This window comes from Ambystoma mexicanum, chromosome 9 (assembly GCF_040938575.1).
Source record: "Ambystoma mexicanum isolate Mex_15411 chromosome 9, UKY_AmexF1_1, whole genome shotgun sequence".
Lineage (NCBI taxonomy): Eukaryota > Metazoa > Chordata > Amphibia > Caudata > Ambystomatidae > Ambystoma > Ambystoma mexicanum.
In genome coordinates this window covers 601,207,574-601,229,583 of record NC_090931.1, presented here as the reverse complement: position 1 = coordinate 601,229,583, position 22,010 = coordinate 601,207,574, and the positions used below count along the sequence as shown (strand labels likewise).

Here is a 22,010-nt window from a genome sequence, read left to right as displayed (position 1 = left end):
TGTCATTTTTATAAAAACCGAAACCTCTTACAAAAGGACTGTTAACACACACTTCTATCAACTACACCTGAGAAGATATGCAGTGAATGATTAAATTGCAAACTGGTTTCAAATCCCGGCTTCATCACTTAGCTAAAGTGTGCAATCCTGGGTAAAGAACTTTTTCTCGCTGTGCCTTAGCTACAGATTTGAATGAAAAAGGTGTACATTCTGCTTTTGCCTAAATAGATGAAAATTTAAACAGGACACATTTGTGCAATTGTTTTTAATCAACAAAACAGGAATACGTACATTCATCCGGATGGAAATAAATTGGAGGGTGTGGCGCGGGAGGGACTTATGGGAGGCTGCAAGGTGTGGACATACCAGACGCACTACGGCAGTAGAAATCTCAGGGTTTTTGGTTTTCAAATGTAGGCAGGTCTGCCCAGCCTTGTTGAGAATCCAAACGCAGCCCGCAAACGCGCTTCCGAACGGAGCGCTTCCCCCAGAAGTTTCACAAAAACTAGAATAACGCACTCCACCCTGGAATTCCTTTGTTCGCGATTTCAAGGGCACAGTTGACTGCTGGGAAACCGGGCTGAGATCAATGTGCTGCAGTCGCTCATCGGCTCCAGGGAAAGGGGGAGGCTTACTGAACTGAAAGCACTAACTGTGCAGGAGTTCCCTCCTCCTGCAACTAATTAATGTGATACTACTTTAGCCTAGTTCTGGAAAACCTTTAGAAGTTCAGAATGAATCACCATAATTCCCCTTAGGTGGCCTTTTGCGAGATGTAGCTTCTGGCTGCATGCTGTCTCCCATGACAGCATTTGGAAGGTTGAAGAATGCTTAATGGTCCTCCGACTGCCAATGCACCGGTAGAGTGCGTTGTAGAATCATTCTTTTTTGGCTGTGTAATATGCAGCATCACATTACGAGGAAGGTTAAAACCTGCGTATTCGGATTCTCAGTAGTCCAGAAGGGATGTATGTCATTCTTTTCGAAAATATTTTACCTAATGGAGATTTCAATGAATCCCTTTCACTGGAAAAATAAATGACTCTCTTACGCTCTACTTTTTAAAAAAATAATGTGGTGGGAGACCCCGCACTTCCCACCCCACCCTAACTTATACCCTTCTCTCTCACCCCACCTATTATGCATTACACATATGCCACTTCACCTACCATTTTCGGTGAAATAAAGTTGGTGAAATCTCATTAGGTAAAATGGTATTCAGGGAAATCTACGGTAACGGTCCAGGAGACCCACAGCATGGTTTGTGTGGTATGTAGTGATGAACAAAATTCATATTTCTCTTTCAGGCTTTCAAGCAGACTGGAACAGTGACCTGTGGCATGCGTGGTGCATTATAGGGGGTGCAAAGCTGAAATGCTCAGGAGTTGCTTCTAGGTCTTGAGTTAGACCAGCAATGTGGCCGTGCTTCTTTCCTCACAGCAGAATTGTGTAGCGCATTGCACGAGATGCAGTGGTTTGTTTTGGGCATGGTGGATAACTTGAATTTCCAACCTGAACTATTCTGCCCTCTGCCGACCACAGACATATTCTGAGACGCATGCATACCAAAATCCACTCTTCATTATGCAGTCAGAATTGTCCACATGACTACGTCACCCATAATGCACCTGACTGGAGAATTACAAACTGCAGACGAAACAGCTTCAGTCCCCTCAGTCACACCCATGAGTGCCACTACGTAAATTCACACAGGTAGAGGGTTGTGGTTAAGGGGGACAGATCCGATAGTAGCAGAAGTGTTGGCACATTCAGCGAAGGGAGGTGGGAGTGGCCAGCCACTGGGATGGGGAATTGGTTGGCTTCCCTTTTCTGCCTTCCCTGTATAGAAGAGCCATTGAATGACCACTGAAAATTAAATTGCTGCATCATCTTCTGGCCTCACGCCACTGATTGTTGACATGTGCCTGTTTCTGTTTCTTTTTCTCCTACTCCAGTAGCTCTGGCTGCCTCCAGAAAGCGCCCAGAAACTGTGTAGCTCTGACAGCTGTGTACTTACCCATGTGTGAAAAGTCCAAGCATGGAAATGAGCTGTAGTTGGTTAGTGTTCCTGTTCACCCGGATTACTTTACGTTTGCCTGAGGGACTGCATAAAACAATCTCAACGTTTGTGGTAAGAAAATCAGTTGAAAAGGAGGACGTTTTTAATAGTAAGCCAGTTAGTTTAGGGTATTAATAATTCTGTAATTTTATTTTTATTTCTTATTGATTCAGCTGATTTAATCAACTTTACAATAACCAATATTTACAAAATTATCTATGATTAGTTCTATAAAATGATTTCTAAACCATTTAAACAGTTAAGGACACAATAAGCGCTCTTATGTGCATACAAATGTGATCAGTTGAGGTGAAGGAGTTCACTAATTGTTAATTCTTGGTCATATCATATATGTAGTCCCTTTACATCAATTTTAATGAATTAAAAAAATTAAGAGCAGCAATTCTAATAGCTGTCATTTTACCTGAGAAAACAATTTCCCACAACAGTTTAGGGGTAATTGTCTGATATTCTTGTAAGGATTTCTTAAAATTCATTATACGTTTGTCTTGCAACATGATGCAATTGATTAATAAATGTCGTAAAGTTTCTTTGTTCCCAGCAATCTGGCAAAAACAACAGACATTATCACATGTAGAAATTTCTCCACATTTACTTTGAATGTCTCTCGGGGGCCAAACATTAAATCTCATACACAAACAAATAAGTCTATTCAACATTGAAGGTGATTTAGTTAAATATAATTCAAGAACATTGTATTTCTTGTCTTGGAAATGATTATTTCTAAAATCTTTGTAGTTTTGGCACTTAACTCTGGTTCTTATCCAATCATATTGGAACAGTTTTGTTTTTGCTCTGGTGGGATTTTCTATCAAGACTTGTAGCGATATATCTGCTTGTGCCAAAGTATGTATTATTGTGTCATTCCATTTTCGCCGTAATACATCGGTACCACCACCTGAGAAACGGGCGGTGCAAGATTAGGGAACCTATCTGTCATCAAGCGTTGGGCCTGCCGGTCACAGTGGCCCACTGGTAGTGTGTGAAGCTCCTTGCCACCAAAAGCCGTGCTGGAGCACACCCTAGACTCGCATGTTTAGAGCCAGTTGCCTTATGCATTGGGGTCAGCCCACTGGCATGTAAAAAGTAATTTTGTGAGGGAAGTTAGTGAGTTTCATAATTCGTTGATTTAAATATTCTTCAGCTAAAGAACCCCAAACCACAGGTAGGGCAACTATCGGGTGTCTTGATTGGATATTAAATCCCAGGTCCGGCAGAGTGTGTGGAGTTGCTCTATTTCTTCTGGGACTGTGTGCAATATTGAGCGAGAACCTTCTCCTCAACCGAGGGTTGCATGGAAATTACATCTGCCCAGTCTAATGCTTAATTGCCAACCTGGTGCTCCGTGATGCTACACTACTGATAACATGTTGCATGTACATTCCGGATGTGCCGGTCACCCTCTTAGGCAGATGTGGGAGATATTCTTATGAAGTGTGAGGGTTACAATGAGGTAGATCAACTGGCTGGTACGCTTTCACCACAGAAGGGCATTCGTGTTTCTGTCTTGGGGTTGGCCGGTTATCCCAGCCAAAAGGAGGCGGGGGAGGGGCACTGACAGATTGCATGAAATGGAAGAGTACTAATAATGTAGCAATTCAATTATGTTGCAAGTCAGTAAGCAAAATACCAACCTTTGTCTAAACCAACGTGTGAGTGGTGGTTTGTAACCACACCCACAATGGAAAATCATCGATACATGTCCTCCCTAATTGGCCCAGAGTGGCAGCGATACATGGCACACCACTTCTACTGTGCTTGGAGAAGTTGCCGATATTGGTGCCGGGTACAAGTCCCCTGATGCCATTTTGCCAATGTCTGCATAGCGCGCGAGAGCGTCTACCAAACAAAATCCAGGCCGAATAATTTGTTATTTGGGTGGTAGCAACTCATGAGGGTCTACAATAAGATGTTATCTCGGGAGTACCCACGCCAACCATGTGTAATCCCAACAGCTTCAACATATGGTTATTTCCCCATGCTCCACTCATTGTTATGGCATTGGGACCCCTGTGCCTTCAATGCACAGGGGTGGCAATGTTGTTTTATGAAATTGAAAGCAGCAGTAGAGCACTGCAGACTGTTGTGGGCCACTGACTTCTTTTTCACATGAGGCATGTTGCCAAAACCTACAATGAGGGGGGCTGTGTCTACTTCATTGCACACAACTCCTTTGCCCTGTGCTCAAATAGTGCAGCGATTGTGTAAGATCTCTCTCTTGAGGCCCACCTCCCCCCAAAGAACAGTTCTGCAAAGGATCCAGACTACATCAGTTTGACCTGTTTAAGGGGAACAATGGCCTGATCGGTATCCAGTGCCACAACTAGTACCAACGCGTACGGTTCACTGGGTTATTCAGTCCTCGGCATGACCGCTTTAGAGCAGCTAAGGTGTCATAAAGTGCCTGCATGGATATTCATTGTTAGGTGATGGTGAGTCCTACTCGGTTCTTGCGATCCGTGGTGTGGCAAAAGAACTGCTGCTCTGCGGGAGTATATTGAGTAGTGGCTTCTAAACTCCTACTCATCCTCTCACCACTGCTGAACCAGCAGCGATCTCAATCATAAAGTTAAAACGGGCACAACATGAATGGTATGCCACCTTTGCTTCTTTAAGGTACCATGTACTGAGGGTGGCTACACTCTTTAAAGAGGGTATGAGCCCGCAGAGAAGCCGGCAAAACAATAGTGCTGTAGGCACCAAAACCAAACCAAACTATGCTCAATCAAGGTTCTATAAAAGTGAGACTTTAAATGAACTGAAAGGACAAACTACTAAAAACACTAACAACCCAAATCCGGTTTGGAAATACATGGTGAATGCATCCTTTGCGAGAATGAGGCACCCTGGGTAAAGAACAGGGGTCTGCAGTCTTGCAGAAAAGGCAAACGAGTTCAAGAATTTGGTTTAAGGTATTCTCTGCTGTCTCAAATTTGACTAGGGCCCATAAAACAAGGCCAGGGGGGAGAGAACCACTGATAGATATATTATTGTCTTCTTTCAGGAGCTCGACCGCGTTAGCCGGCTTTCAGAGCCCTCCCCGGTGCACTGAATCGGTGCAGTCTGTCGAGCCGGTTCAGTGGGATTCAGCAATGTGGTTTGATTCAAGAAGCGGCAATGATTCAAAGCTTGGGACAAGCAGTGATGTTCAAATCCACTCAATTCAAAGTTTTAACTGGGTCTCTCTGTGAAGCGGCAATTCCAGTGCTGCTGCTTGCTTGCTCGACTGCGTCCAACGATGAGATGCAGCGCACTGGGTCGCGGGTCGAAAAATCTTTGGACAGATGGGCAATATTTGGTTTGGCACAGCTCAAAGGTGCTTGAAGCGTTCAAAGGATAGTGTCCAAGGCAGCTCAGATGGTTCTTTGCAGCAGCTTGAAGGCATTCGGAGTGATTGCAGCAGCATAAAATGGCAGAGCGGACCAAAGCTAGCTTCTTTTAGTTTATGGGTTGCTGTGGTACCCTACACGGGGTCTCCGAGGAAGGATACATCTATCTTCTGCCCTCCCCAGCCAGAAGGTTCCCAGGGACACATGCTGGTCTTGCCACTGCAGTATGCACAATCCTGGGTACCACTGGCACCAGCTCCAGTCAGGCCTTTTCAACAGCAGATCACCTCAAATGTCCCCTCAAGCGCTAAGGGAGTAGGTCTGCACCCCCACTCCCCCATCGAAAAATTGATCTTCACCTCAAAGGCTGTGAACTTTGGGCACTTTTTACCCCAAGAAGGTGCCAGCCAAAACTTCAAGTTGGTTCAAGATAAGGGGTGGGGAAAGGAGGGGTTCTCCTTGTATAGTAATTCTACCACTACTGATTGGTTTGTTCCAAGACTTCTTTAAGAGTCTAATCCTTGCTGTTTTAACAAGGGTTAATCCTTTTGGTATCCGCTCCCACAGTGCCTTGAGGGGAGGGGCTGCAGGGGTACGAGAGCGGCCCCAGGAAGAAGCATTGCCTTTGCATATTCACGATGGATTCTTCTCTTCAGTACCGGTCCCCTCCCTAGCTACTCTATACTCCCATTCCCCCTTACCTCACTACCTGAGATCAAAACCACTCCAGTAATTATCTCCTTGCCGTGACCTCCCCATGATGTTAAGTTCTCTCTGGAGCAGCTCCCAGCCTTCAATCCCACACCTGGAGGAGGTATGCCCTGCCCCCCTGGAAGGTGTCATGCCTTCCCAACAAAGAGCTTCCTTGGCAGGTTCACCTTGTGTTGTGGGTAGGCCTCGGTTTACAGGAAACCGTTTGATAATCAAATGGCATCCGATTGGATTGTGGCAGTTTTAACTATCTCCTCATATTCCACTTTGTCAAAATAGATATTGTTATATAATGTCTTTGCGCTAGCGGAAGGCATAGTTATGGTTAAGATGAAGTCTCTATGGTGTTTTCGAAGAAAAAGAAAACGTTCTGAATAACTTTCAAACCCTTGCATGAAAAAATATTAAAATATTCCACAGTAAAATTTCGAGGCAGCCGCCTGTGCATGCAACATTTGGGAATTGTTCATTAACGGTTTCCTAGTTTAATAAAGGTTTACTCTGATCGCGTTTTTAACAGCTTTTAACATGACTTTTTCCCATAGGAAAAAATACCGTTCTGACCCAATATTTTAAAATTGCCCGTTTCTATTTGCCTACTTTTTAGCATTTGCCTGTTGTCGCAGGTTCTAAGGACGACACAGGCTCTGAGGACATGCTATACTCTTGTTTATTGAAATAAAAGTAAAAGGCCTAACTTTCCCTATGTCTATGGGTGATCCCTGTCTATACTAATAACTAAGGTGCGTGTTTGTCAGCCATGGCACGTACACCTAGGGATGTAACGGTATTACGTATACCGTTAAAGATACCGTGAACCACTTAATTGAACAATAGTAACCGTCACATTGTTTATACCGGTATACCGTTCATACCGTTAAGTGTGCTTTTCAATCTGATTTGGAAAGGCTGCAGTAAGCAAGTGCTGCGCAGTCTTGGTCTTGCACTATTGGATGTGCCGTCTGCTAAGTAGTTTCAGTTGGAGCAGGTTTTAATGCCATTCCATAAACCACACATACCTGACACAAAATCAATATGTTAGCAATAGGAAGAATAAATACAGTGCCAAGAAGGAAAAGGGTTCACTTTGGGTTCGCGGATTTGGGGTTTATATATTTATAATGTCTAATGTTTTCTAAACATAAGACAATGGGGGATTTCCCTGGTTCTATCATTGAATTTACATATAATAAGTAACACTGCAAAATTTACTCATCCCTGTGGGTATTCCCTGCTGCCATTCCAAAGGGTAACATGTCTGTGATTACTGAACACCTTTTGGCCCGCAAGTAAACTAAAGGCTGTAACGTAAAGAGAGTGTGTGTATGCGCACAAGCGTATACTACCATCAGACTCCATTGATCTGTGGCATGCAGGTTATCAAGATGGCAACATGTTGATCGTCGCCAGTAGCCAGTGGGGGGATCTAAAAGCCTAAATTACCACTTAAGAAAAGCTATTCAGTTTGCTTTGCTATTCTCAGCAAGGCTCCTCCTCCCCCACCCCCTCTCCACACGTGTGTTTGTGTTTGGTGGAAGCAAGGGGTGGCATTTCAGTGGAAAGTATGTTGAAAAGCCCAATTCTGGCCCTGGGTGCCCGGTTTTGTTTGTGATGATAAATCTGATAATTTATGACCTTTTTAGAAAATATTTAAGATTAGTTAACTCCGCCTGCTATACCGCGATAACCATGATATACCGTCATTTGGCAAGAAGGTTATTGTACCGTCATAAAACTAATACCGTGACACCCCTATGTACACCTACTACATATGCACATATTACACAACATGTGGACGTACGACGCATGCTCCAACCACATTACAGCTTTTCTGAAGCAGGTATTTTATGTGCAAGGTGAAGGGCACTTTGATATGATATGATATTTTATTTATATCGCGCTTGTACACAAGTGTTTCAGAGTGCGACCAAGCAAGGGAAGGGAAACAAGGGAGAATAAAAACAACGATCTTACTAGGCCCAGTGACAGTGAGAACGCGCAAGTGCATGAGAGAAGGAGAGGGGGAGAGTGTATGGGAGGGGGATGGGAAATGGAAATGAGGAGCAGAGGAGAAAAACAGATTAATGATAATAAATAAATAAATAAAAGAGGGACAACAACTCATGGTAGTGCAGCCAGCGAGTGCAAGTGCTGAGTGAAGGCAGCAGACAGGGTATGTCTGATAAGTGTAGGACTTTAAAGGGATCTGTCCAGATACATGGTGTGCTCTTATTCATGCTGGTTTCTAGATTGTGTAACCACCCAGTCAAGTTGGGTCCCATTTACCATGATTGATTCTGTATTCATGACCTTGAAGTCCATGTTATTCAACGCCTCAAGATGGATGGCCTCCTTGTCATTAGTTTCCTCGCCATCTATTGAAGTCTCCTAGCACCAAGGTGGCAGTATTGATGCTTTTTAGGAAATTGAGTTGATGTGCAATTTCTTCATTGAAATCGGAAGATAGCGATGGGCGTCTGTAGATCAGTATTATATTAATACTGCTGTTATTGGTAGGGGAATGTTTTAAGCGCAGTACTTCGCATCCGGTGCATATTGTCGTAGATGGAAACATATGTATAGATTCCCTGGCTATGACTGCGACCCCTCCCCCATCCCAGTCTCTCCATTTTTTTGGTAGATGGTATATCCATCTGTAACTACAATGGTACATGTAGGTGCAATGGGGTCACACAACCAGGTTTCTGTGATGCACAAGATATCCAAGTCATCCTCCAGTATAAGGACATGGATATATTGAGCATGCATATTAATCTCATTGAACAAATAACTTTGTAAATTATTAAAGATACAAATACAAATATCAATTACCAAGGTACATACTGTAAATACACATAGGTTACTAAAAAAACATAACATTAGTTAAGTGTACAATTTGTTTTTATGAAGTGTTCAATTATCATACAGTCAAATCTTAATCATTTTGACTTCTCAAGATAACAATATATACACATTTATAGTCCTTACACTGTCCATGAACAATGCAAACATAATACATGAGCTAAATTAAATTCAGCTCACCTGACACTGCGAGACACTAGTGTTTTAAAGCAAATGGGTAACCCTGGAAATGCAGCCTTTCTATAAACAGCAATCTACTTGCGATGGTCATACTACTCAATTAGTTACCAATTCTAATTTATTATGCCAACAATGTTATTTGATAAGAATTCTTACAGAAGTAGGCAAACCCTACCATATATCATGAACAAATTAGGATATAGAAAAACATTTCATACATGCATCAAAAAATTACTCCTATAAAATACACAACCGCGTAATTAAATCCCAACTACTCTCATTCATACGTAACATGTCTAGTTCTCAAAGTACAAAACCACAGATTGTGGTGATGAACACATCAATTTCTAATTAAAAAAACAAGACTTAACAAATAGTCCCTCTATCTTATACAAGAACATACATGTCCTAATGCCTGCTCTACATGTTTCGTTCCTATGGTATGTGAACAATCACTGGAACTTATTTAGGGGCCGACGAGTAGTACATGGTGCGTAGCTTAACCTATGGATTCATATATTCTCATTGTCTGTGTGTTCTGTACAGCAGCACTTGTTCTGGTAAGCTTCATAATCTTTTCATTGGTCCATTCTTTAGAATCTTGATCGAGCGCGTACAACATTCTAAAAATCAACCCAAATAACGTGATGTGAGCAAGCTTGCAATTGGCTGGTATAAATCAGTCTTCAAACACTGCAGATTCACCACTAAGTGGAGGAACCCAGTGTCTAGGCCAACGAGGTCAGCGGCTACCTATCAGTTGACCCCACTCGAGCTGGCCAGCGCCAGGAACTACCCAGTGACAACCTCAACCCGTGACCAATCCCCAAACGGTATCCCGTCACCATAGCATGCGCTAGACCGCCACGCTGTCTTACACTTAGTAAAAGAGCATTCGTCTGCGCAATCCTTGTTTTCAATAACTTGGGGGAAGGCTTTAGTTTTCTATGAAACCTTCATGTAAACTGTGCCTACAAGTGGAAGCAATATACACATTATCATTTGTGTTTAGCCCCCCCCCCCCCACCCCTCCCCCGGTCTCAACCTTGTGTTTAACCTTGCTTCTTGTATTAAACACATTTCTTTTTCCTTTCCTACCTCCGAAGGCTATGGAGCTCATAGCAGGAAAGTGTCTATCAGTGGAAGGCAAGCATTCAACTGCTTGCTGCTCGCGCTGTGAAAAGAACTTGTGTTAGCATCTCATAAAATAGACTAAGCTCGTTCTCTAGTGGCGACTAACAATTCAATTACTTATGTACTGCACTAACCTCCTCTGCACCTGCACTCGGAGACTCCAAATGGCTTTCTGACTCTTGGCGTATCGCAAAGCCGTCCTACCTTTTGTTGTGGACTTGAAGTGCTGACATGATTTGGTGATGTCATGACAGGAGCATATCTTTCCTCTGAAGCTACTCTATGCGTTGTCATAACTACCGGGCATCGCTTGCTATTTACAGCATGTCTAACAGACTACAGTGCCATAAATGCAGCACTAACTCTGCGTGTGTTTCTTAGTGGTTAATCCGGTGCCACTGAATGTTCTCATTGAGCTCACGCCTATCGCTCTGTGTCAGAAAAATGAACTATTGTTCTTTAAAAAAAAAAAATCTGTGTCTTGTCTCTGCTCTGTTCTTCACTGCTATGTAGTTTGTAAATCACTGTCCAGTACACATTGTCTGGTTTATGATTGTTTTGAGAAAAAGGTTTCACCAATGACACAATCATAATTTTATTGCAAAAACAGCCCTCATGTTCCCTTATTCTAATGCACACTTTTTTCTCGGTTTCCCCTATGTATATCAACTTGCAAGGGCGCCATATGATTGGTTTTTTCTGCCATCATGACGGACGCTCATCGCAGAGTTCATTTCGGTTTACGCCATTTGCTTATGAAAAATTAAGATTAGCTACTCTTTCTGTCCTTTTTCCAAACCGACTTTGACTACTTCATTGACGTGGTGGAAAGGACAACTGTGGAACGAAATCCCAGACTCAACAGACCCTGACGGCCTTGGAAGGTCACACCGGGCCTAGGCCCTAACAGTAGGGAGAGTGGGGGGGTGGTCATTGTAGAATGCATTATCCCGTCCATCATTCCGTTTCTCGCCTGACTGCCATTCCCCATAGACCTGGCGAACACTCCATTTAAGTTTTGCCCCATGTGCAATAAACATTTCCCGTGGATAGACGAGCACAGAGTGTGCAATTTATGTCTAGCGCAGGATCACGACGAGGGGCATTGTCGAGCCTGCAAGCTCTTCAAGCCAAAGACACTTTGGGACTGAAGAACTAAATCCAGGTCCCATCAAGCCATGGACGTGGAGGGAGCCTCCAGGGATGGCAGAGTTGCGGTCTTCACAGACAGCAAAGGCGATGGGGAACCGTTAGATTCCCAAGTGCAGGACCCCAACTCCAAGAGACAGGCCGACGGGTCTGTTACAGGGACTATACCCGGTGGTGAAAGCACTACCATGACCCCCAGCACTAAGCACATAGCCTGTGCCAAGAAATCGACATTGTCGACCAAACGCCCACCCACAGCGTCAAGGGGCAGGTCCACAGAATCCCTGTCCTCTGAGCACTCAACGTACCGATTGCCTCATGACAGGTCCTGTACGTCTAAATACAAACCATAGGCCATGCCCAAAACTTCGGCCGAACGTTGGTAGACGAAGCTGTGGTACGCCCCACTGCCAAAAGTCAACATCCCGTGTCAAACCGCTGGAAGCACAAAATCAATAATTCATCCCATCTAGTGAAAAAGCATGTCCTTACAAGCCTGCTGAAGTCCAAACACTCTAAGAAACACTCCTCCAAGAGCCCTAATCTTAAGGACAAGTTTACCTCTACTCGCAGGGAGAAACATTCTGTCCCCCAGGAGGAAAGATCCTTGGCATAAGCCCTAAAGAACAAGGACCAGCCTCATACTCTGGGCCAGTCCACACCCCAGGGCCATCCTAGACCCCTAGGTCAGGACACTACCCCTCAGTTCCCTGGTGTCATTCCAACTTCAGCTACATGGACTGCTGAAGAAATAGACCGGTTCATTACTAGGATGACCTGTATGGACAATTTCTTCGAAAGGAACCCACAGGCATACCAGAACTTCCAAACCACAACTCCAACAGCTGAGGCTTCCACCTCCCAGCCCCCAGCTAAGAAGGCTCGACCTAACACACTTCCTATTTCGAGTCCAGTCGACCCAGTCCAAAGCGATCTGTATGCCGTTCACACAGACATTGATGACAATGAAACCTTTCATGAGACAGATCATCATCATTATTATGATGGTGAGGAAGAGGTGGTGTATAACCTAGTCTCGCCAATTCAGCAGGACTCACCAGTGGCCGATTCGCCAGTTGACAATCAGCCTCTTCATAATGATATGCTCATTAAAGCAGCTGAACACTTTGGAATCCACCCAAGAGACTCGGCTCGACAAGGACTTTGTAGAAGATATTTTGGGGGGACAAAAAGGCTGCACCCAATTCATTCCTATTCTACAATCTATCCAAAGAAGGATTCAACCTTCCCTGGAAACACCAAACCAGACACGGCAGTCAATCCGCGGGTTGAAAAACGTTTCCGTCCAGCGCCATCTGACCCACTTTACATCAGGTGCCAGCGTAAGCCAGATTCACTTGTGGTTACCACTACACGTAAAAGGGCCGGAACACAGTTACCCTCATCAGAGGCACCCCCACATAAGGAGAGCAACAGACTCTACACTATAGGGAGAAAGGTAGCCACTTCGTGAGCTTTCCAAGCAAGGATGGCCAATAATTCGACACTGTCTGCTAGTTATAACTGCCACAAATGGGACGAGATAACTACTCTGATAGCTTCTGCTCCTGAGCCTCTGAAGTCACAACTGGCCCGGGTAGCAGCGGATGGCAAGGCAACATCCAACTGCATCCTGAAAAACAACCTAGACACTGCAGAAAATGCGGGCAGAATTATTGCCGAAGGGACCATCAAGCGCATGGCTATACCAGTCTGACTTCAAACTTGAGACCCAAGCTACACTCTTTAACAATGACGGTGGAACCCCACATCTTATTCGGGAAAGCAGTAGAAGACGCATTAAAGTCTGCCAAGGAGGAATATGACACCCTAAAATCTCTAGGCCAGCTGACGAACAAACCACCAGGCCAGAGAGGCGGGAGCAATTTTCATCGGTTTCGTGGCCAAAACTCTGAGGCTCCGGTTATGGACAAGGTCAAGGCTCTTCCTGGGGTAACAACCAGGGTGAAGCGTCGCAGGGATTCCAGAGGAGCCAGTGCCGATCCCGTGGCCGGGGGAGGTCCTCCACATCCAGAGGTGGAGGTACACCTCCTAAACAATGACAGCCCGCTACAGGTCCCCTCCAATGCCTCACCAGTAGGAGGGCGCATTTCACACTTCACCCATGCATGGGAGGGAATCACCACAGACAAGGGGGTGCTATCAACCGTGGTGGGAGGTTATTGTGTGGTGCTCATTCGAAAAACATTGAACCATCCCCCGCGTCAAAGAAACTCAACCAGGGAAGAACTCATCCTTTTCGAGGAGGTCACTGTGCTGCTACTCAAGGACGCCATAGAGATTGTACCAACAAATGAGGTAAACAAGGTTATTTATTCCACGTACTTCCTTGTGCCAAAGAAAGATCTATCTATGCGCTTAGTGTTAGACTTATGCCCTGCAAACACTTATGTAAAGCCACAAAAATTCTGCATGACAACGCTGCAAGAGATAATCCCCCTGCTCAAGCGGGGAGACTACATGGCAACAGTGGATATGTAAGATGCCTATTTTCATATTTCAATGTTCCCAGCGCAGAGAAAACTCTTGCGTTTCAAGCCCGTAAACCAGCACTACCAATTCAAGGTGCTGCCCTTCGGAATAGCGTCTGCTCCAAGGGTATTCACCAAGGTACTGGCGGTGGTGGCATTGCACCTGCGCCGGCAGGCAATCCCGGTGTACCCCTACCTGGACCACTGACTGATCACAGGTGAATCACCCATCTTTGCAAACAAAATATGCAAAGAACCATAAACCTTCTCTTCCAATCAATAAACGAGAAAAAGTCAAGCCTTGTGCCAAACACAACAAAACAGTTCTTAGGAGCTGACTTAAACACGGAAGCAGGGTTAGTCTTTCCATCCATGGAAAGGGTTAAAAACATAAGATTAATACCACTGTATCAAGCAGGTCGCCAGATAAGCATATGCAAAGTGATGCGTTTACTGGGCATATACCATGTCCCACACGCACCTCTGTGCATGCGCCCCATGCAGGAGTGCTTGGCGAAACAATGGTCTCAGGCAAGAGGTCACTGGGATGATCTAGTGGTCGTTTTGCCAACACTAGTACAAAACCTATGCTGGTGAACAAAGGAAAACCTGTTAAAGGGAAAACCCTTCCACGACTCGGCAGTTCAAGCGATCGTTACAACAGACGCATCACTCTCCGGGTGGGGAGCACATTACCTTCACCAAACAGCACATGATCTGTGGACTCGCACCGCAGCACAGAACAACATCAACCTGCTAGGATGATGTTCAATATCAACAAGCGGGGGTGCACACTCTCCAAATCTGTCCAAGCTGGCACAGAAATTATGGAGATGGGCACTCAGACGGGGGATGTTCCTATCCTCCCAACATGTTCCAGGGGTACTCCACACTCTAGCAGACTTTGAGTAGAGATCCCCTACCCTACCAGAGGAACACGAGTGGCAACTAGACTCAAGCATTGTAATTTACATCTTCTCACAGTGGGGTTACCCCACGCTAAACTTGTTCACTACAAAAGAAAACAAGCAATGCCCATTCTTTGCGTCCAGGTTCCCATAACCAGACTCGAAGGGGAACGTCCTATGGATGAGCTGTTCGGGGAAATGTGCTTATGCTCTCCTCTCCACACCCCCACTACCTTAATGAGCAGGGTAGTTAACAGGATACACAGAGAACAGATGACGCTAATCCTAGTTGCTCCAATGTGGGCAAGACCGCCATGGTATCCACATCTGCGCAAACTGGCGATGTGCGATCCCATCAAACTCCCGTGCCAAACCAACTTATTGACCCAACACGAGGAATAAAAGTGCATCCTCAACCACACTCAATGAACTTGGCAGCATGGCTCCTGAGATCAGAGTTCGGACATCTTAATCTACCACAACTGTGAATGGATATCCTCAAAGAGGCACGTAAACCAAACACCAGACACTGTTATTTCGACAAGTGGAGAAGATTTGTCATTTGGTGCCAGTCTAAACTAATAAACTCCATAGAATGTACTCCTTCCCACATTCTAAATTATATGCTCCACTTGCTAGACTCTGGGTTAGTATTCAACTCTATAAAGGTCCACCTGGTGGCTTTATCGGCTTACACCACCTCCCAAAAAAAAGTATTGTGGTGGAAAGTCCTGGTCATCAAGGGTTTCATGGAAGGAGTAAAGACTCAACCCTTAAATTTCTAACCCTCCGCCAGGCTGGCATATCAATGTGGTACTCGCAAAGCTCATGGGAACCCCCCTTGAGCCTATGCACAAGTCAAGTCTTATATACCAGACTGCCTTCTTAGTGGCTATTACTTCCATAAGAAGAGTTGGTGAATTACAAGCATTGTCAGTGCAGGACCCTGTATTTGTCATACACAAGGACAAATTAGTTTTACGTACTCATCCTAGTTTTTCACCTAAATTTATTTCCAAATTCCATGTGAACCAATCCATTGAGCTGCCGGCCTTCTTCCAGAATCCATCTAGCTCAGCTGAGGTAAAACTCTATACACTTGATGTAAGGAGAGCGGTCCTTTACTATGTAAACAAGACCAGACTGTAGGAAATCAAACCAACTGTTTGTCTCTGTAGAACCAGGCAGAGAAGGAGGCCCCATTTCCAAGAATGCCATCACCAGACGTATAGTCTGCATGTAGCTATGATATTCATGATCAAACAAGACAGTCTTTCACACCAAGCACTCACTCCACAAGGAGCACAGGAGCTACTCTGGCATTTATTGCAAATGTCCCCTTAGACATCATTTGCAAAGCAGCTACATGGAGCTCAGTACACACTTTCACTCGGCATTACTGCATTGACACTCATTTCAAAGCAGATGGACAGGTGGGACAAGCGGTTCTATAACATTTAGTTGCAGCTGAACCTTCTCACAACCCACCACCTTCTCCTAACACTGCTCGCTAATCTATGCATAGCATGTGATCCAAGTAGATTCCACAAGCCTCAGAAGGGATACATTACTCGCCGTAATCGTATTTCTGATGCTTGTATCTGCTTAGATTCACATGTGCCCACCCTTCCTCCCCTGGGAGAAGGTGCATAGATATTATGAGCTTCTGATATTTATCTGCTTGGATACACCTGTACTCATGCTACCCTTCATGCTACCTCATGTCAGAAACAAAACAATCTGAGGGACCTCGACCTGTGAAGGACCATGGGCACAGTGGACGTCACACTAGGGATAGTATTACTGGCATGTCATGTCGATGTCCCTTTTCTTTTATTTCGAAAACAACAACTGTAATACTCTGCAGCTTCCACTAGATGTCGGCCTATGCATAGCATGTGAATCTAAGCAGATACAAGCATAAAAAAAAATGATTACGGTGAGTAATATATGCCATATATCACCATATCACTGTTACAAATGTCAGCGAGCGTTGTTGCCAGAATGTGGGCAGTCCCAAGTCGCACTTTACGCTTCTTTTAGTCAGTTCACAGCATTTACAAATTCCACATGGTGTGTGGCCACTTTTCAAGCCCCCATATTTCTGGTAAGCTCTTCATCCTTTGAGGGGCAAGTCAGACATCACTTTTAATCAAGATGTCACTCAAGTTCTGACTTAAATAATGCAAACTGTAAATACTAACAAATGCAGCTCAAATGTAATGCACATTAGACACAATTTAAAATAACATTGTTATTAAAAACAATATTTACACAACACATTACATTACTTTGACAAATAAATTTGGGGTGCAATTTGTTACCTTAACATTATTATTCATTATAACTGTAAACTTTCATTTTTTGTTGCTTAAATCTTTTGTGTTTTTTTTTCTCTTTTCTTCTAATTATTATATATACATAGCAAAAGTTGTGACAAGAGACCAAGAGGAGATGCAGGTAAAAATAGCTTGATACATGGGTGTCAACTGTTAAATGCAGCACATTGCTGTTAAAAAGCATTTGATTACAGCAGGCTGTTTCAGGAACGTGCATGTCACTGTAGCTGCCATGTGGCCAAATCACTTTGCTGCTGGTGCTGCTGGTGTGCAAGTAAACAGGGCCCAGCGACATACACGTGTGAACTTTTAGCATAGGACATTGGAAAGTGAGGCCTGTTAAGCAGGGCACACTTCCTGAAAGGGGAAACAAACATTTTGCACAGCAAAAATCATCTGGATTGTACACCTTGGAGTTTGCATTCTGTCACACTTTGTGGAGAGCCTAGGGCTTTTAGGTGCCCATTCGATGGGCATCTTAAGGGCGCAACCGGGAATTGTAGATGTGTGGAGGCCGACAAGAGACGTGCCTGCGCCTTGGCATCTGTGCCTGAACCCTGGAGAATTGGAGCAGCTGTCCCATTTCACACACGGCGCCCTTTTATGTGCCTTGCTTTCTGTACAGTTGATCACGCCGCTGCAAATTGTCTCGCGTCTCTTAATGGCCGCGGCAGATGGTGTGTGCTGCGAACACTGGAATGGGGTGGTCTCCATGGAAGCTGGCAGGAGTGTAGCCTTAGACCTTCTGTTTTTAGAGCAGCGTAAGAAGTTGTACATCGCGTGGGCCACAGGTTACTTGGCATGTGTTTCTTCCCTTTTCTTGAGTATCCGATGATATGGGAATTTGATATCACACTCCCTACCCCCACACACATCAACATATTTGATCTCGTCCCCGTTCCAAGCGTCTGTATGCATGTACTTGCCAATCCCTAATACATGGCTGTTAAAATGCATTTCACTCCAACACTAAGGCTGCAGGATATGTAGCCCCGCCTGATCCCTGAAACCTGAGGGTGCAAGGGCCTCCCCTCGATAACGCAACCTGCTTGTACATTCCTCAATCCCCCATTTCTGGAACAGACTTTGCAATATTCTTCCTATTAGTAATAACCCATGTGCAAGGGTGTTCCCCACTCTGGCAGCATGTTGTGGGAGAGCCTTCTCTGCAGATACCTCGGGGGTCGTGTGAGGCCCTACCCTATGCCTGCTTACGTGGTGCTCCAACCCATAACTCAAATGTGTGCCTACGATATCGGTGTGCGAATGCACCCTCCACTTTTAATGACCCTAAAGGCTCGACTAGAGATAGCTTTGAGGGCAAGACTTTCCCTCCTCGCATATAACTCAGCCAACAAGGCCATTCCCCCATTACAGTTGTTGGAGACCCACCACATGACATCATGTGCGCCATATTGCACAACATCGCTCGTAGGATGTTGCATATCAGTGTCTCTGATACTCATGCTGTGAATTGGGGAATTGGTGTTTTCAAATATTAGTGTCTGGCCGATGTTCAACTTCAGGTCCAGAATGCCGAAATATAGGTAAGCAACAGACTTCTTTCCTCACTGCCCAATGTGCTGTCCCTTTGCAGAGAATGCTCTGTGTGAAGGCAGTGCGCCTTGCTGCCCCCCCCATCTCTTGTCTGTTAGTGTGAGGTTCTTTGTCATTGGTTTGCATGTGTGCGCTGCTCACTGGCCTTCTTTAACTGTGGGAGGCCCATTTTCCATCCGCAACTTTTAGGGTTAAAGCCCCACTTTCTTCTCCACCTAGTCTTTATTCGGCCCTCTGCCAAATTCAAATAGTTGGGTATGGTCCTTTTCCCATAACTCCATGGGTCCAATACCACTTTCCTAGCGCGGATCACGCCCTCCAGTCTTCTCCCCCATAAACAGGTGACCTCTCGAATGAATGTGTTGGAAACAGTCATAACATTACGTCCCAGTCTTCTCTCTCATATCTAGCGCTGCACTCATTTCATAAGGTAGTCTCCCCAGAGCTAGAACCGTGAATGTCGAAGGACTACCAGACCATGAGGGGATAGCCACCTGTGAAATTAGAAGGCAGTATGGGGTTGTCCGAGCCACCTCTCTGGCATAGCAGTGGGGGGAACTGCTTGTATCGCGCACAGCTGAGTGGTGCAGGATTGGAATCCGTGTTGGCATTTGTAAAGGCCCAAACAATCAACACAATTTCATTGTTAGCAATTTGCAGTGTAAATGTACTAACATTTGTCATAGTACTTATGGTAAGAGGGAGCAAGGTCAGCCTCTCGGGGGCGAGCGTCTAGTGGTGCTGTGGCTAGCAATCGTATACTGTGCCCATAGATATTGTGTACGATTCTTTTGACCTGGTGGGGATTATTTGGTAGGACAGTGTCATCTGGGGCACACAAACCAGGGGGCTAATTGTTCATTCTGTGGAAGATGGTCAGACCTGTTCAACAGCTTTTCTGTTGTGCCCATTACCAATGTAGCGCTCTTAAGGCGCCAAGACATTTAACCAGACCATGATATACAGGCGAAAGGAGGTGAGATGATGTGACGTGAGATGACGTGATTATGAAAGGAATTGCAACAGTTGTCGAGCAGGACTGGCGAGGGCCATTTAAAGCCTTGCTCAATCCAAGGGACTTAATAGATTTAACCAAAATGCACTTGAATCAAGGCACCTTACCTTGCAACTTCTGTTATTCATTGCCTCACTGTGCAAGGACTTTGTAGATACTGTTTTTGTCATTTTCAGTTTTAGAATTTGGGGCTAATGACCAAGGTTCAATGTAAGGTGCGCGCGTGTGCGGCCGCGCACATTTGAATTTAATGCCGCGCATATTATTTTCTTTACCGCGCAGTGCGCACGTATTGATTTTTGTTAACTATAAATGCTCACTGTATCATCAGGCCGTCTCACGGACACAGCATGGAAGCAGTATGCCAGTCACTCAATCAATGCTGCTGATATTATTGGCTCACCCAGGCCAAAAACAATTAGAGGGGGAGCATTGATTGGCTGTAGCAGCGCTTCGCTGCACGTGCTGTGCTGCTACAGCCAATCAAACACGGTTGTTCCCGGGGCGTCTCCCACTCCGACTGTTCATGTGCTTAAGGCTTGGCACTTTCATTGGAGCTCTCAGTGAACCGTTTGAAGCTGGTCGGTGTGCAGCTCGTGCTTCAGCCTTTTTTTCAGACCCATACCAAACTGGCCAGTGAGCAGTGGCACAGTGGTGGGCGGCACGGGCATGCCCTTTACATTATGCTCCGAGTCTGCACAAGTGAGTGGGTGAGTACTGGTGCTGCGCAGCATGCGCATTATGTTTCCTGCTCTGGCCTTCGTTACGGGGCCATGACTCATGTAACGCTGCATGCATTGGAGGCCCCCCGCCCTCACTACAGATTCAAAACCAAACCCACCAAGTGAATATGAACCATCTCCATAGAATAGAGCCTGTCTCCGGGACCTTCCAAGTCCTGAGGTTGGTGACAAATGTCTCTCGAATCTTCTGTAATAGTGGAAAAATCTCAGTGTCGTCATTAATGCTACACTGAGGAGTGATGTCAGTCAATTAGTAACATGTGGTGTGAAAATGTCTGAATAGTGTGAACACAGAAAAAGTACTGGCAGCAAGGAGGATCGGATGAAAAGGGCAAAATAAGTTTTGCTGACTCTCAGGACGATGCCATGGACAATGAGGAAAGTGCCCTGGCATGGAGAGACTGCAGGTATTGTTGACTGAGAGTATGCAGGTGCTGCTGACCGTGCTAGTGCGCAGAGCGAGATAGCGAGGCATTTGAGATAGCGAGGCATGTGTTAACATCATGTTTACAAATCGCTGTTTAAATAGAACATTTGCACAAACACTCTCTGCTCCGTGAAACGAAGCCCGAGTTCTTCCTGCAGTTTCCAGGGCAGCTGCTTTTTCTGCACAAATAGCGTGGAAAGAAGCGAGGCTGCCAACACTTTAGTGTTCGTGCTGATCTCCCTGCAATTTTGTTTACAGCAATGGGTGCAAAGCGGGCATAGGTATACGGGCAATCCTAGGTGTCCATGTCTTTTTGGACCCCTTAGACAAAACAAGCAGTAATGTGAGCCACCATGTACATGCCCGGCAGATGGCATTGCAAATAATCTGTAAGGTCAAATCAATGTGCACAGAGGTGCAGTCCTATTTTCAACACATAGCTCAGTTAAGATGCGGAGCAGAATTTACGCACCATCCTCAAAGTGTGTGCTAAAGTACAGTGAAAATGGCACGGAATGCACTTTACTGACGCAGCGCTTATCTCTGCGAATAAATAATGTTCAGGTCATTTTTTAATGGGCCCTCATTGCTCTGTCCCACACCACCCACTTTGCGACCTCTTCAGACATTCTGTGACACTTCAGACGCTGTGCCCACGTAGCCCCCTCTGTTCTCGCCATTCGGCCGACCTCTTGTTCACTTTACCAGTGGACGCATTCACACCTTCTGTGCCTCTTTATCCAGGCTATGCTCCCTACCCCCACTGTGAAGACATCCTCCCGTCCTAGTGCCTATCCCTTCCTGACATGGTCAAGTACCTGCCCCTTTCACATGTCTTAAGTACCAGCATAGGGACTTGTAGGCCTCAGGTATGCCCCTGGGGGGAACTGGGGCTAGCCGGCACACCTCGCAGTTAAAGGTTATTCAGATGATTGGCCACTTCTTCCACAATCTTCTCGTATTAGTTATTTGCCCGCCATTTTTCCATTGTCATCTGGACCAGTCCGAGGGGGAGGGAAGTTTGAGGGTCAGACGTCTACCTTCAGGGAAAATGCTTTTAAAATCCCAGAGAAGTGCTGAATGG

The 22,010-nt window shown here is 45.2% G+C and overlaps 1 protein-coding gene across 5 annotated transcripts in view; it reads left to right on the top strand.

Moving 5' to 3' along the window:
- The window catches only part of ABR (ABR activator of RhoGEF and GTPase), a 1,582,060-nt gene that overhangs the window by 880,513 nt on the left and 679,537 nt on the right, over positions 1-22,010 (top strand). The window contains exon 1 of one of the 5 annotated variants that reach the window (XM_069615237.1): positions 1,988-2,131. The exons of the other annotated variants lie outside the window; for them this stretch is intronic. Coding sequence (XP_069471338.1) covers positions 2,039-2,131 — 93 coding nt within the window. The 5' untranslated portion in view covers positions 1,988-2,038. Of the gene's footprint in view, positions 1-1,987; positions 2,132-22,010 lie in introns of those variants that run through there. 5 annotated transcript variants of the gene reach the window in all.